Source organism: Poecile atricapillus, chromosome Z (assembly GCF_030490865.1).
Source record: "Poecile atricapillus isolate bPoeAtr1 chromosome Z, bPoeAtr1.hap1, whole genome shotgun sequence".
NCBI lineage: Eukaryota > Metazoa > Chordata > Aves > Passeriformes > Paridae > Poecile > Poecile atricapillus.
In genome coordinates this window covers 6,677,262-6,694,126 of record NC_081289.1, presented here as the reverse complement: position 1 = coordinate 6,694,126, position 16,865 = coordinate 6,677,262, and the positions used below count along the sequence as shown (strand labels likewise).

The following is a 16,865-nucleotide window of genomic DNA, read 5'->3' as shown; positions in this document are numbered from 1 at the left end:
CATCTGACCCTCTTTGTATTTTCCTCTCTTCAGAAGGAAACATTGCCAGTGAAGACAGCTCCCTGTCAGATGCCCTTGTTCTCGAGGATGGTATGTTGGCTGCTGTATGTTCTAGAGAACGAGAAGGGATGTGTGAACTTCTGATTGACACTCAAAATGGAATTACTGTTCTGTGTAATAGTCCACTGATAGATCCCAGCAGCAAAAAGCTTCCTTTCCCCTGACTGTATCTTGTAGTCAGACATCAGGCCTGGAGCAGTGAGTATTGCTGTGGTTACTGCTCTGAATTATTTCAAAAGAAAATCCTAGAATGCCCCCTTATTTTTCCTTAAGTTTCACTCTTTTTAATGCATCACACACTCTTGCTGGCCATTCTCTCCCAAAATGGGAATGTCAGCCAGTGCCCTTCTGAGAGTCAGGTCTTGGGGATGGCCCTGAACACAGCCAAGGGAAGCAGGGTAAGGAAGCAGGTTCTGGAGCTGTGATAGCATTTCTCAGGGCTGTGCTGCCACTGGAGGTGGCACACAGCCATCACCTCTCTCCCTTCTCTTCACAGAGGACTCTCAGGTCACCAGCACAATCTCCCCTCTGCAGTCTCCACACAAAGGCCTCCCTCCCCGGCCACCGCTGCACAACCGGCCACCTCCCCCGCAGTCACTGGAAGGCCTTCGCCAGATGCATTTCCACCGCAACGACTACGACAAGTCCCCCATCAAACCCAAGATGTGGAGTGAGTCATCCCTGGATGAGCCCTATGAGAAGGTCAAGAAGCGCTCCTCACACAGCCATTCCAGGTAAGCCAGCTCTCTTGAAGCTCCATTGCAGAGATATTCCTTGCTTTCAGGAGGGACAGGTGAGAGCCCTTTCAAAATGTACAAAGTTGTCCCTTACTAAAAGGAGACTTTTAAGTGTTTTGGCCAATAGGCAGGTCATAAAAACAGGCTACAGCCACATAATTTCTGTTTGGTATCTCAGTGTTATCCTACAAAACATTTAGAAGAGTAGGATGGTGGATCATCTGAGGGCTTTGACAGGACTTGGCCTTGACTTCTGGCACTATAGAAGAACAAGCGCTGGGACACAAGCTCAGAGCAGCAGCTGACCCAACTCCCACTCACCCCCACAAGATCCCAGGCACATGCCTGAGATCTAGAAGGATGCATGGGAGCCACTTCCCCAAATTCCTGTGTGAGAGCTGAAGCAGGGTGTTTCCTCTGCAGCAGTCACAAGCGGTTCCCCAGCACCGGGAGCTGTGCTGAGGCAGGAGGGAGCAGCTCGCTGCAGAACAGCCCCATCCGGAGCCTTCCCCACTGGAATTCCCAGTCCAGCATGCCATCGACGCCGGATCTACGGGTACGCAGTCCGCACTACGTCCACTCCACGCGGTAAGTCTTCCCAGCTCCAGCTTCACCTTGCTAACCCTGAAATAAATTTGCCTTGCTTTATCCTTCCCTCAGGGTATGAATTAATTCCCAGTTCAGGAAAGGACACAAGCCAGTCCTGTTCACATAAGAGGCTCATGTGCTCATGCCAGTAGAGAATCTCTCCTGAACTGACATCATGAAATCCCTTCAGATAAACACAGTTCTGCCCCTCACCCCTCCCCTGAAGTGATCAAGTTTTTCTTCTGCTGGGACCTTTCATCTCAGACTGTTTATAGGCTCTACAAGCCACTTTTAAAATGCATGTGGTGCTACTGCTAAGTTCTGCAGTGAATTCCTCCATGGATCCAGCTGGACAGAACATGTTGCTTCCTGTCTGATACAAAATGTTGAATAGTGTTAATTTTCCCTCATGTATAAAATGTTGCACGTGTGTGATGTTATGTGGAGATCAAGAGCCTGTATAAAGCACTCCAGCCGGGGACCCAGATGGCAGTGGAATTTAGCCCAGGGTTGACAGAGGAAAGAATTGAAGTGTGTAAGGAAGGTGATTTGATATGTGGGGCTAAATTTGACTGTGATTTTCCGCAGGATTTTTACAAACTGTTCAGCTTCATTGCTCTTTTGCTTTTGTAACAAACTCCATGGACACTGCAGGGAACAGAACTGAGCCAGACCTGTGTGCTGTCGGTGTCCTGCCCTAAGAGGAAGTGCTACCATCCTCTAGCTCAGAATAAATCAAGAGTTATGCCAACACATTAGCCTCAGGCAAAGCATTAAAAGCCTGGGTTAAGTTTGTTACAAACCTTTAGCTGAGGATACCTTTCAATGGTGCAATGTCTGTTAATGCTGGAGCCAAGCTGTATGAGAAATGAGCCTGGCACAGGGCTTCAAAAGTGGCCTTGACTGGGTAGGAGCCCTCTGGGTGTTTGAAACAACCATTGCTCAGTCTGTAACTCATTCTGCATGCCCTGGCCTTGGCCATCCATCAGGTAGATGTGTTTCTGCTCCTTGAAGGGATTGGTGGAGCTCTTAAACAGTTGGGGTGAATAGAGACCTCTCAGACTTGGCCATGAATCAAGCCTTGTAAACCATGATTTGGGGTGGTTGCCTGAAGGGCTGTCACCAATGAGAATCCCGCACTCGCTACTTGTGGCTGGGCCCCAGTAGCACCAAGCTGCTTGACAAGGGGTGATTTTTCAGTGACCAGTGGAGAAATCACAGCGTTCAGGGCTAAGTATGGGCAGTCTGTCTGTCATCAGGTGGATTGCACCAGTGCAGGACTTTCATGGGCCACTTGTAAGGGAATCTCACCACCTTTGTGGCCTGTGAAGTTTTGGGATTTGCAGGGTGGCATGAGGTGAACCTGGTATCAAAGGCATGATGCTGACCCAAACAGCTCTGCCATGAGAGAGATGAACCAGCAAAGCCAAGGCTTGAAGTTCCCAAGCTTTATCCTTCATTCTGGGCTTTTCCCAGGGTGGTATGCCACAGAGGAATTGGATTGAGCGGGGGTTTATGTCCCTCATGGTGCTGCAGACTGAATGTCACCACCAAGGAACTGGAGAGAAACAGGGACAGGACCTTATCACCTCAAGCCCTGCAGAAAGGAAGCAGATTGCATTGCAGGCAGCCCCAAGCAGTGCTGGGAGAGTTCAGGTTTTCAATGTCCTCAGATTTCCATGGTGGCTGTGTGTACAGACAGGGATGGGGAATGATTCAACCTGTAGACTTACAGCCTGGTTTTTTTCCTGGTACCTGCAGGTCAGTAGATATCAGCCCAACCAGACTGCACAGCTTAGCTCAGCACTTTAGACACCGGAGCTCCAGTTTGGAGTCACAAGGAAAACTCCTCGGCTCAGAAAATGAGACAGGGAGCCCTGATTTCTACACCCCAAGGACTCGTAGCAGTAACGGCTCTGACCCCATGGACGACTGCTCTTCCTGCACCAGCCATTCCAGCTCAGAGCACTACTACCCTGCTCAGATGAACCCCAACTACTCCACCCTGGCAGAGGATTCCCCATCGAAAGCCAGAGAACGGCAGAGGCAAAGGCACAAATCAGCAGGCAACCTGGTCTCTTCCAATTCAGGGAGTATGCCCAACCTGGCTGCGAGGAACGGGACGGGACACCACCGTGTCTACCTGCACAGCCAGAGCCAGCCCTCCTCCCAGTACAGGATCAAAGAATATCCCCTGTATATCGAGGGCAGCTCCACACCCGTGGTGGTGCGGAGCCTGGAGAACGACCAGGAGGGACACTACAGCGTGAAAGCACAATTCAAAACCTCCAACTCCTACACAGCAGGGGGGATGTTTAAGGAGAACTGGCATGGGGATGAAGTGGACTCAGTCAGGCTCACCCCATCCCGCTCCCAGATCATAAGGACTCCATCTCTGGGCAGGGAGGGCCACGAGAAGGGCTCGGGTAGGACTGCGGTGTCGGACGAGCTCCGGCTCTGGTACCAGCGGTCCACAGCCTCCCACAAGGAGCACAGCCGCCTCTCGCACACGAGCTCCACCTCCTCAGACAGCAGCTCCCAGTACAGCACATCTTCTCAAAGCACCTTTGTGGCACACAGCCGGGTCACGAGAATGCCTCAGATGTGTAAAGCAACATCAGGTGAGAGCCAGGCCCGGGCAGACGGGTGGGAGGGATGGGAGCCTCATTCAGCCTGGATCCATGCCAGGTGTTACACCCCAGCTGGAGAGCAGAGCCAGAACACAGCACGTTATCTGGCCTGCACACACTGCTCACCAAGCCTGGAGGTGTAATACTGTGGGGCAAGCCTTATCCAAGACATTCATCAATGGGAATGGAAATCATCAATGATTCTTCTCAATGATGGGCTCAAAAGACAGAGAGGGACCAAAGCCCAGTTATTGCCAGGTCTTTCCTCAGAATGTAGATGGGTTTTGGGTGATGGCACTAGAGGCTGAAGGTGACAAAGCCACGGGAAGCATCACTATTCATAATCACAGCGAGGGGATCGATGAGGCAAGCAGGGGTTCAGCACAGACCAGGAGAATATATGTACTCAGTGAAAGTACTCCAAAGGCATGAGAAAGGTTAAGTGGGGCATCCCAGCCCCACCACCCCCCACAAAAATGTTTGAGCAATGACATCTTTGTGCACTGCTGAGACTTGGTTTTCCCATGCAGCTCCAATAACTGGTGCTGAAGTTTGTGGAGTATTTTGCCTCTGTGTTATGTACAGAGCATTGCACACCTCTGTGCTGTTAATATTAAACAGTAAGAAAACAGTCAAATTCGTTACACTGGGAAGGCTACAATGTGCTGTGAAACAGTCCAAGGTTAAATATTTACTGGCCATCAGTCACTCCTTGTCCAGCCAGTCAGGACAGATCAAGGACTTGCTAAAAACCTGAGTCACATGCCTCAGCCTCAGCATGGGAGACACCATTGCTCCGGCTGCACTTGCCACTGCCTTCCAAGCAACCAGTGCATTGTCCACCCATACTGGCTGCTGGCCTTCTGCCATCCCAGCTTGGTGTCCAGTCCATGGTGACCACCATGCTGGCACCAGTGGGGCCCTGCCCTTGCCAACTCCAGTGTGGAGTCAGAGGCTCCTTGTGGGCCACCAACAGCTGCCCAAAAGAGCCTGATTGATGTGTGATGCCAACACTCATAGGAATACCAGGGGTGGGCCAAGACGCAACTGAGGAGCTGCTAGAACCACCCTGTGTCTCCCTGTGAAAATCTGTCTTCCTCCCTTTGGTTCATGGAAACTTCTGTTCCATGCAGCAAGAGAAAATGCTTCAACACTGGGAAGCTTTTGGTTAGTCTTGGAAATGGTATGAGTTCAGGAAAATGGTGGGGTTGGGGTGAGAGCACCTAAAAATGTCTGTCAGTCACTCCATTCTCCCACTCAGCTGGGTCTTTAAACCTAAATGTGATACCTGTGCAGCACAGATATGTTCAGTAATCACAGCATGGCCTGACCAGTTGGCAGCTGAGATTGGTTTTGTGTTCACAGTCTGTTCCCAATCACAGCCATGGGAGGATACTGACCTCAGGAGCTGTCAGCTCCAAGAAGCAGATTAAAATTTGTTTTTCCCTTTAAGTGTAATTTGGCACCAGCTAAAGAATTTAACAGCAGAGAGAGGGGTGCCAGGTAGAAGCCTCTGTAATTTCAGCTGATCAGTCCTAGCTGATAGGTTAATTGGGCTGCACATTGTCCTTCAAAGAGGATCAGACTTCTAGGCATATATTAAATTCAAAGGGTCAACACAGGGGCCACTTGAAGAGGAGGAAAGATTAGTCAGGTGGATTTATTTGCTGGACCCTCACCAGGGAAATTCCCCCAAGAACCACTGCCCATTGATAGTCCAGCTTCCTTCTGTCTTCCTTCAAGTAAGCTAAGCCTTTGCTTGGTCCATAATAGGACTGTCAACAAAGCCAGGCAATTTTATAAATTCACAGTGAAAGGAAGTTGTAGCTTTTGAAATCTTCAGAGCTGCCTTCCTCCTTAGCACATGAATAGTGTACTTGTCCAGGCTCTCACTGCTGCCAGCCCTGGCTCCTAGGGACACAGACCATCTCACACCACCCCTGGAAACAGGGGGCTGAGCCTGGCAGGCTGAGCTGCTCCAGTTGAGGACCCATGGAGTCCAGGCAGCAGCTACCAAGTTTCTGTGCTGGGAGGAATGTGGTGTGTCCCAGGCAGGATCTGGAGAGTCTGGGTGGCTGAGTTCAGCTGGAGACTGAGTGTTCCTGCAGAGCTGAGGCCAGATCCAGCCTGTGACGTGCAGCACTGTCAGCAGAGGCTGTGCTCTTGTGCCATGTTCAGGCACAATCACCCAGGAACAGGGCGAGGTCTGTCCCAAGCTGTGTTTACTCACAGCCAGACATGTTTCTGCTGGTCTGACCAGCTGATGTTTCTGAACCACCCTGACCTTTGTGTTCTCACCTCACCAGTCGTTTTTCTCCACCCTTGCTTGTTTTCCAGCTGCCTTACCTCACAGCCAGAGGAGTTCCACTCCGTCAAGCGAGCTTGCAGCCACGCCGCCAGGCAGTCCCCACCACATTCTCACATGGCAGACTGGGTGAGTGTCTGTGGGGTCAGGTTAGAGAATCCACCTCTCACTTAGTGACAGTGAGAAAAAGCTACCCACACACAAGCACAGCTATGGGGAATGTTTCCCATATGCTCCATAGTCTACATCCACATGGAGCATTTCCAGTCTCCCACCTGTGCTCTCGTGGTGGAGCTCTGATTTAGGCTGGCCAAGACATGGCCGAGTCATCCAGACCCAGCACTGCTCCAAGCAGTGTCAGATCCATAAGGAAAGGAGCCTTGCAGGTTCCTCCTGCTTGGACAGTCTCCTTCCTCCAGTCTTCTTTGTATGTTGAAATAGCTGATGTTTATTTTTTAGCAGCCATCACACTGGCTGTCCACACCAAGACCTTGTTGAAGAGGCAAGGTTCAATGCCTGCCATACCTGTGTGTTTAGCAACCTCATTTTTCTGCTCAGTTTTCACCAGCAATGCGTCTGCATGACTTTTAAAGACATCTTTTTTCTGCTACCACTAACATGAATGTGCTTCACCAGAGTGTGAGGGAAGCATTACACACCCATAGCCATTACAAATGTAAATACAGTAATTGGGTTCTTTGGCACCTCTTTACAAGGCAGGGAGTTCCAGGAGTAAATAAACAGCCTTTTGCAAGCTCCCATGTGTATTCTCTAGTACTCTCTGTCCAGCAGTTCTGTCCTGCCATGTAAAATAAAGGTCATTTCCAGATCCCATCTAACTCAGCACATCCCAGATTGTGGGATGAGATTTTGGTGAGATCAGCTAGATCTGACACTACAGTTCTCAAAATACCCTAGTCCTTTGAATAGGAAAACAGATCTGATACCCTGAGTCATGAATAGGGACTAACTTTGAAAATATTTCACTGTGCAGCCACTGGAAAATCTACTGCTCTTTAATTACCCATGTCACCTATGACCAGGTTTGACCTCTGATTTTACTCCAACACTGCTTGTGACTGCACTTTAAAATGGAGATGAGTGGAACCATAACCACAACCCTTAGGCTTACCTGGATTTTAAATTCACACATTTGATATCCAGCCTCATATGGTCTTTGCACGTGCTTCGGCTTTAGAACAGGAGAATGTTCTTGGTCCCATTTCACAAAAAGTCAAGGGATACCAAGTTTGGCAAAATGGTACCTACCTTTACCATACACTGAAATTTCCACTGTTAAGGGTTTGAGTCTAAATTCAGATCTTAGGCTCCATCTCAGTGATGATCAGAATCAAAACTGGTGAGCAGCCAGCTGAGACATCTGTTTGGATAATCCCAGCTTTTATTATTTTTCTATTCAAGCTAAGTCCTGTATCTTATCTCTCACGGTAAAAAAAATCAAGCCAAATTCTCAGCTGGTAAAAGAGAAGCTACCTGGATTTATAGCTTAGGCCTTGCAGCAACAACCAATGCAAAAATAATTGGAGACAAATCAACATTTATTTCATGCCTGAGCATAGCACCCAAGGTGTATAAATACAGGAGTGGGTCCAGTCTGCCATTAGATGCACAACACAGATTCCTCCACTGCAGGAGCGGCTGTGCCCACCCAGCACGACTCATCAGATTGACAGTTCTCCCCGACATGTTTTTGTGTCACTAACTTTTTCTAAAGATGATTCATCAACTTGTTTCCCCACTGGATTAATAAGCTCATAACAATGTCTGTGTCACTTCTTTTCTTTAACATTTCCTCTCTCCTCTTTCCTCCTTTTTTGCTTTCCTTTGTTCAGAGAAGCAACAGACAACTCACCCACTATGGATGAGTCTCAGTCTCCAACCCACCAAAGTACTGATGAATAGAGGTATAGTAAGGGAACGTTTTGTTCTTTCCTCCTTGTGCCCCACAGTCCGTGAGCACAGTGCGAGCCCGGCCCCCGCTGTCCCTTTAGCCGTGTGCCCGTTTGTGCCAGCGAGGCTTCCTGCAGCGCCTGGGAGAGCTCAAAGCCCCCTCTGTGCCTTTTCAGCCAGCCTGGGAGAGTAGCACTTTCCCGTGAAAGGGACTTGGGGGCAGCCCACTCCGTGTCCCTGCGGAGCCTGAACGGGCACAGAAAGAGGGGGGGGGGGGCAACAAATCTGTAGCTCGGGACAGTCAAAAGCAGCGTGGGCAGAGTGCTGTGGGAACAGGCTGGGAGCAGCGTGGTGGGGACTCTGGGTAAGCTCAGAGGACCTGGCCAGAGCTCCCGGCCTTGCTCCAGCCACAGCTCAGTCACCCCTTCTTCCTCCCTCCCTCCCTCCCTGCTGCAGAGCTGAGGCTGAGCAGAGAGGTTTTATGGAACAAGGAACAACCTGGCCCCATTCCTGTGGGAAGACAGAGGGGGAACAAAAAAACCCTTGGAGTATTTCTGTTTTAATTAAACTGCCATCGCTGTCTGACACTCTCATTTGAATCTACAACCATTCGCAGCTGGCATTTGTCAAGTATTTCAAGCCCAGCTTTCTAGAGTTATCCCATAAACTTCTGTACTCCAGCACAGAGCTGCAAAACAAAAGGCTCTTTAACATGCAAATGTCGATGCCCTTGCACCTTGAGGTTCCTCTCAGACACCAATCCCGGGGAAACCAGGTGGAAAACAGGGCAGAGGAAGCAGGAACTGCACCAGATGCGAGATCAGTCCTGTGAGGTGGGGAGGGAATGCAGGAAGGAGTGAATGTCCCTCAGTAAACAAAAAAAATAAGCATCTCTTGCTTTTGGCCTCAAAACAATCTCTAGTTTGGAAGTTGGATCAAATCAAAGTTTAAGTGAGAGACATCAATTCTGGCTATGACTGCACAGATATAGCAGTCACTTTTCAAAAGATCCAGATTTTGACCTGTTTTCCTCTGGGAAGGAGGTCCACAGCCTAAGCCAGGAGCTGACACTGGTTAGTCTTAATGTAAATAGCAAAGAAAATTCTTACTAATTGTTTCATCTGCTCAGTACAGGCAAAGAAAAAGCCAAGCAGCAAAAGAAGCAGTAGCTTGTCAGGAAACATAGCCCAAGATGAGGACTAGGCTATTGCAGCAGAACACTGTCCTTTCCACATCAGACCTGGTCCTTTCCACATCAGACCTGGCATGCTCTCACTAATCCCTTCTTGGTTCATCCCTGGAAAGCCACGTAACTCTGGGACTGCTCGGTGATGCACAAGCCTCTGCCCAGAGCAAAAGTGCTACAGAAAGTGCCACCACCCTCCTCCTTCAATGTTCCCACTGGTGATACAGCCCATGTCCAAGTGAGCTGCTCTAAGGACTTGTTCCTTGGAAAGCATCCTATAGAAAAATCTCTATCCCAGCCTGCTACTGAGCAGGACAGCAGCAGAGCCCTCAGACAGGGCAGAGGCACAGCACTGCTGCTGTCACCAGGGCTGGGGGAAGAAGACACAGGCAGAATGCAGTGGGGTCTGTGAATACCCTGCATTCCTCTCCACCCGTAACACAATGTTTTATGCTCACAGTTGAACTTCCCAGGAGCACTCACCATCCTGACAAAGTTTTCTTTCTCCTGCAGGAACTACAATGATAGCTGTTTCCTGGATTCTCCCCTCTATCCAGAATTAGCAGATGTCCAGTGGTATGGGCAGGAAAAAGCCAAGCCTGGAACTCTAGTGTGAACCCCTGACCTCAAGTTAATCACATCAATGCCATTCTGAGATCACCTCACTGCCTCTCATTTGCCTTACCCAGATGCACTGTCACCCAGCACCAGCTTCAACTCTAAGCACTTTTTTCACGATGCAATTCAAGACATTTATGGAACACTGGCCCTGACACATCCACCACGGCAGCGAGGAGCGCAGCACATCCCATCGCCAGACGGGTGCCCATCCCTCCCACGGCCACGGGGCAGCGGGTGGAGAGGAGCAGCCATCTGAAGAGTCAGTTTCAAAATTGGTTTTCCTTTGAAATGATGGAAGCTTTTCAAGGCTTATATCAAAGGTTAGTGTTTCACAGCACTTAACAGCAGTAAGAATTCCATGACCTGTGAGCTGAAGCCAACAGCATTAGTTTTAACAGGGTGGGAATAGGACAGAGACTGAGAAATGGAGACCGTATTCCTGAAAGTGCATCTGTTCTGAAACAGCAAATCCCATCACTTCAGAGATGGGTCAGTCTCACCATCAGGTCAGCACTGCCAAAGATCTCCACACCACTGTTGGCAGGATGAGTTGCGCAGCAAGTTCTAGTTACAAGAACATCTCCCTTCTTTAACTTGATAGCAGACATGACCACCCCCTGCAAAATGGCATTTCCTTCTTCATTTGGAGTCCACCTACACGCAAGCAGAACAACCCCCTGTGCTGCAGACACACCTGAGGTCTGGGCTGGTATCGCAGCATCGCTGTCTGCGAGCCACTATTGAACTGGACAGACAAGGTTTACAAAGGCATTACCTAAAGCAGAGGCAAGTACTGCACTCACAGCATCTCTGTGGCTGGCACAGAGTGCCCACCAATACATGGAGAGGTTGGGATTGTATTGGTTGTTTTGATACAGATAAAAATTGCCAAAAAAACCCTTTCCACAAGCAGATACAGCCAATAAATTCGAATCTATTTCTGCACAAAGCATTAATGGGAAATCCAAGGGAAAGCACGTCGCGATCAACCTGACACAGCCAAGCTGCGTTCACATATCAGTTCCACTCCTCTTCCCTTCGTTAGCACCAGTGTAGCAAAGGGCTCGTCACCCGTGTGCTGCCGTGTGGGAGAACCGGTCTGGTGGGAAGCGGGAAGGCTCCTGGAGTGGGGTTGGACAACCAGCAGACAGGCAAACCTTCCCCTTGTGAGAGAGAAAGAGAAGCGCCCGAGCCAGGCGTCGGACACGAGCGGGAGCAGCCTGCGGACACCAAACGGAGTAGCACGAGCGCGGCCTGGAAGGAGCTGCAAGTTTACACATACTTTAGAGCAATGCTTTATACATGTCAAGCCATGGAACTTTCAAAGGCCTCAAAGACACTTTTGTAACGAACAAGTGCACAATCTAGGTGGATGTTGAAGCTGGCACGTCTTAGTCTTCACTGCGGTGCTATGCTGTTTTTATTGCCACTCGATGGGGGCGGGCACCCAGCCTTCCCCTGTTGGTGCGTGCAAACGATGATTTCCTATGGGAAAGGCATTAAAAGAAACGGCTGGAGGGGGTTACTTTGTGAAAAGCAGAAACTGAAGTTAGCTTTAGTTTAAGGAAAAAGGAAAAAAAAAGTGTGAGTGTGTGTGTGTGTGCGTGTGTGTGTGTTCCAAGAATAACAACAGCGTCTACCAGACAAAGTAGAGCAAAACGTTTCAAATTAAACACCACGACTTGGGGGGCTGCCACACCTTTTGGTATTAAGATTGCTGGAAAACTGCATTCCAGGCTTTAAAAGAGAATGGGTTCTGTGTAATTAGGCTTTGAAATACAATGGGGTTTCTAAACCTTAATGCAAGCAGCTCATGCCAATTCCTTTCTGCAACTCACACCAGAAGTGTTGGCTTTGCTTCCCTGCACTGCTGCCTCACATCACTGGAGGTGGGGAGGAGGCCTTGCAGAGATGAGGCAGCGACAGCAGAAAGGCTGTTATTTGTCCAGGGAAACCTGTGGCAGAGATGGGATTGGAAGGGGCAAGAGGCCAGGCTGGATAGGGCTCTGAGCAACCTGGTCTAGTGGAAGGTGTCCCTGCCCCATGGCAGGGGTTGGAACCGGATGATGTCACTTCCAACACAAACCCTTCCATAATTCTGTGATAAGGAAACGCTTTCATGTTCACACATGAAGCATAAATGAATTATCCCTCTGAAAAAAAACCCACAAAAACACTGGCAAAGGGTTTACAAAGGTGACCACACAAACCTTGTGCTTCTGGACCTCCCTGAAGCATCACCCGGGAGTGCAACGCACTGTGACAGTAACTGAAGCCTTACTTTCAATTCTGGAAGAACAGCCAGTGGTGAGATTGCAGCCTTTATCTGGACACACAGAATGCTGTTTCCACCATCTCTTTGTGCTTTGGGGTCTTTAACATGGGAATTATTTCAAGCTCCTAATTGGATTTTTAGCTGGATAAGAGATAGTACTGATTAATGACATTTACTGATAAGATTTGGTAGCTAAAGTAAAAGGATTAAATAAGGACCAAATTAAGCTACAGCAAATAATTTAGCCCAAGGATTTTTAGGGGCTCTGAGCAACTGTCTGTTTTCTTTTTAATTTCCCTGGTAAGTGCTTTGGATTTGTTTTTGGGTTTTTTTCTGTGTACCTTCTTTTAATTAAAAAGAATTCAACAACAGCGGCACTAAGGCCTCTGGGCACTACAGGAAGAAACATTAATTCCTCCAAGACCAGCTCTGCAGTTTTGCAGCAAAGGTTAAAAGGTGGCAGCCCTGAAATTAAGGGGAAAAGTAAAAATATTTAGCCTGAATTGCAGACAGGCTAGAGTGGAGAAAAAGCTTTCTAGAAACAGATTGAGTTTTGCTTTGTGTTCTGCTTTTCTGGTTTGCAATCAAGGCACATGTGAGCAGCCAGTCTGGTAGTAAAGACAGATTAAGTAAAACAGGTTTTACTGTTTAGCTCAATTCAATTAAACACAAATGTACATAAAATGTTAATCATATAAGATTAACATATTTAAGTATAACATGGAGGGGTATATACATAGCTATTATAGACAAGCACTTGACTACCAACTTAGCCCCTCCTTTACTTTTTTATTTTTCAAGGCTCCATCTGCCATAAAGCCACAACCGCGTTCAGTCTCTGTGTCTGACACTCCCTCTGTGTGGGCAGGAGCCGGGGATGGTCCCTCACGGGGCCGTGCTGGGAGGCAGGGTTTATTTTCAAATGATATTATATGCAGTCGAGTGTTGAAAATGTTGAAACAGTCCAATTTGTTTTCACTCTGTATTAGTTTTAGTTTCAGGCATAGCCGATCCCCATTCAGGTGCTATCAGATGACCAGTTACTGCTTAGTTAACTAGATGTAAAGTTTTACATATATATTAATGTCAATAGTTTTATTACAAGTTGTGTAAAATGGACTCTCTAGTTTAAAAAAAAGGAAAAAAAAAAAGAAGAAAAAAAATTAGGTCTCTCCTGAAATTGACTTTAGAGCATGGAAAATGATTTTACTGGATTCTGTTCAACTGTAATCAAGGAAAAAAATATGTATGTTGTAGAAAAAGTTGCAGAATTAAAAAAGATCTGCTTTTAATTTATTCTTTTTGTATTAAGAATTTGTATAGTTACCTTTACATTTTGCAAAACGGTGTTGTCAACACTTCCTTATTAAAGCATTTTCAAAATGAAACCTTGCTGTGGTCTCTTTGGGAGAGCAGAGCCCAGGCAATCCTTACCACTGCTAGAGATGCTGGGTCCAGATGTGTGCACAGCTGGCCAGGGTGTTCATGAGGGACCTGCTCCTTGGCTGCCCCAGGGCCTGACTGCAGAACACTGGCATTCCCCCAAAAAGCCCATCCTCCAGAGATCCCTCGGGATCCAGCACCCAGCAGATCCACGCTCTCCCAAGCTCTGGTCCCAGGGGCTCAGGAGGACCCAGTGTGACTGATGTACCACCACTGTGGGAAGCAAAGTCACAAATAATATTTACTTCCAACACACAACTTGAAATAACTAAAATTAATGCTCACTTCTATGGATTGGGTGCCAGGCTGCTGCAAGGCTGTTTCAGCACTGCCACCAGCTGTGGGACAGGCTTCAGCACCAGCACATTCCCCATGCTCTGAGGAACTGCTTGCTTGGTGACTTCCCAAGGCAACCCACTCCAAGAGGCTGCTCTAGCTCAGCAGGGCAGCAGTGACCCCTGCACAGGGTTAGGGACATCACTTAACATCACTGTTGTTTCCTCTGTGGGCAGCAGTGACCCCTTTGGCCACCCAGCACCCCCCAAAACCACAGGCAGCTTCCAACAGCCAGAGTCTCACATGGGGCCTCCCACACTTCCCAGTGCTGTTGCTTCCCACTCCTTCCATTTATTTCCACTGTCCAGGGAGCCTCTTCCGCTCCCAGCACCTCCTGTATCATCCACCCAATCCCCCCCACATCCCACAGGGAGCCACCAGTGGCAGCAGCCCAGAGCCAGGCAGCCCCTGTGACCATCACCCAGCACTGCCAAGTGGGGAATCACTGCCTGCAGTAAATGCCCAGGAGGGTCTGGGATGGATCAAACAGCCACAGTGAAGGTTTTCAGACACCAAACTCCAGGACCTTGGCTCAGATTTCCTGACAGTGACTCCAGTAGTGCTGCAGGTCACTCTTCACCACCCCAGAAGCAGCTTTAGGGCAGCCTGCTCCAGACCTGATACCAGCACTGCCCACCTTGCACCAGCCCTCTTGGAAGGCACCACGTTATGCTCTTGTCCCCTGGGTCAAGGAGTCAGAGCACTTTTTGCCCCCTGAGAAGTGAAGCCACTTACATCCTAATCAGGTTCGTTCTTTGGGCAGGACTGGATCAATGGTGGTGATGTTATGGCAGCCAGCTGAAAAGGAACCAAGTTCCTCCATTAAAATAAACTTATCCCACATACACCTACCCTAAGAACCCTTCCAGCAGCACAAATAGCAAATAGGGAATTTAAGGCATTTAACCACCACCAGGCACAATAATACCAGTATCAGACAGGTACCAATAGTTTTAGAGTTCATCTTGCACAAGCCCTGCCACGGCCAGGCTTGAGGAAGTGTCAGGGACTGCATCAAATGACATGGGGCACTGAAGTCCCAAAACCACTCCAGGCACCGCTGTGGCAAACTCATGATTTCATCCTAAGGCTACAAGTCTTTGGATTCAGCAGAGTTATTTCCGCCTAATGCAAGAATTATCAGAAATAAACATCTGGAAAAGCCTAGAGGGAAAAGTAAATTGCTAAACTGAAACATACCCTCCCCACAAAAAAACCCCAAACTGTCAAGCAGTGTGACAGCTGCACCACACCCACTCCTCCCGAAACTACACCGAGGGCTGGGATTTTTTTTGGCTAAGAGGCATTATTAACTATTTGATCACAGTCTGGAAGCTGCAATTTGGGGCCATCCAGCTGCAAAGAGCCTCCAAGCGATGATGAAAAGCAGCTGCCATAACAGTGTCCCCCTGGCCCACCATCCCCCGAGGACCAGAGCTGGCTCTCACGTGCTGGACAGCTGGAAACTCTTACACGGATATGCCGTGAGAAAGTAGCTCCCAGCTCCTCGGTTCCCCATACAGCACCATTCCATGGATTGCAAGGGGATAAACTTCTTCCGTCATGGGATTCATTCAAGCAAGGTGGCTGTATTTCAGGGACTGTCAGCAAGGAGGCACATTGCTTAAACTGCATTCCTTAAAACCTGATCAGACTAAGACGTTCCAACCTCAAATTTACATCCCTACAGGAGGCGCATCCCCACTCAAACCAGCACTCAGGGTACCATTAAAATTCTCCTCAATAATTAGCTCTAAGGCAGGAAGGAAAAATCCATCTAGCACTGTTACAGAGCCCCAAAGGAATCCGCTTCCCGCTACAGCAGACGATACAATGCTCCTTAAACCATCTCCTGGCTACTCACTCGCTACAGTTTCCAGGGAAATTACAGCTCTTCTGAACAAGGGACAATATTGTCCCTCAATTATTTACAGAGTTCAAAACTAAGGTCAAGATAAAGATTTAGAAACAGTTCAGGAAACAGTCTGGGTGGGGAGAGGAATAAAGTTGCAGCGTTACAAATGTTTCCGTTATAATAACGCCCCCAAAGAGTATCTGTACAGAGCACTGCAAAGAAAATCACCAGAAACCACTGTTAATGAAACTCTTCCATGCTCCTGACATCTGCCCAGCTTCTCCCCACAAATCCCCATCTCCTCCCCTAAAAGCCCCTCCCCCAAGAGACAGTGAGGTCTCATCAGCCTCATTTTATTTCTTCTAAACACTAAGCTCTTGACATTTTTTCTGGGGTAAAACACTCCAGACTGAAAATTTTCTGTGTCCAAAGAAGCACTTCAGAATCTAGGAGTCTCCAGAAGAACCTGAAGTTCTCCAAGATACTCCTCCCAACTCACATCCCCGACAGGACACTGGGAACACCCAAGGGACACGGGTCACTCCTTGAGAAGAGGGCTCCAGTTCCAGCTCCAAGCTGCCAGACGAGGTGAGGACCCAGGCAAACCCATTCAATGGAATAATGACACATTTCTTGAGGAAGTGGTTCTGCTCAAAACTAACAAAGTTTCAGTATTTCACTGTTTCTGCAGAATTAGACATCGTTCCCATGAGTTTCCTCACCATTCCCAGTCAGGATACACAATGGTAAAGATTTGTGGCTGGTAGAAATACTGTTCATGGTCATGGGAGGTCCTAATTATTTTCTCTGCAATACCCAGCAGACTGAAAATTTTCTCCAGATGTATAAAAATGGAATTTGAAAGCCTCAAGAGCCATAAGATTACTTCCCCCAAGCCCAGAAGGTTTATATTAAAAA

At 48.3% G+C, this 16,865-nt stretch overlaps 1 protein-coding gene across 2 annotated transcripts in view; it reads left to right on the top strand.

The window, feature by feature from the left end:
* Positions 1-13,696, top strand: part of LOC131573015 (FERM domain-containing protein 4A-like) — a 176,617-nt gene extending 162,921 nt beyond the window's left edge. For both annotated transcript variants that reach the window (XM_058826575.1, XM_058826576.1), the window contains exons 18-23: positions 34-90; positions 557-794; positions 1,221-1,385; positions 3,147-4,006; positions 6,353-6,449; positions 9,931-13,696. In XM_058826575.1, coding sequence (XP_058682558.1) covers positions 34-90; positions 557-794; positions 1,221-1,385; positions 3,147-4,006; positions 6,353-6,449; positions 9,931-10,033 — 1,520 coding nt within the window. In that variant the 3' untranslated portion in view covers positions 10,034-13,696. The remainder of the gene's footprint in view (positions 1-33; positions 91-556; positions 795-1,220; positions 1,386-3,146; positions 4,007-6,352; positions 6,450-9,930) is intronic.
* Positions 13,697-16,865: the final 3,169 nt, after the last annotated feature.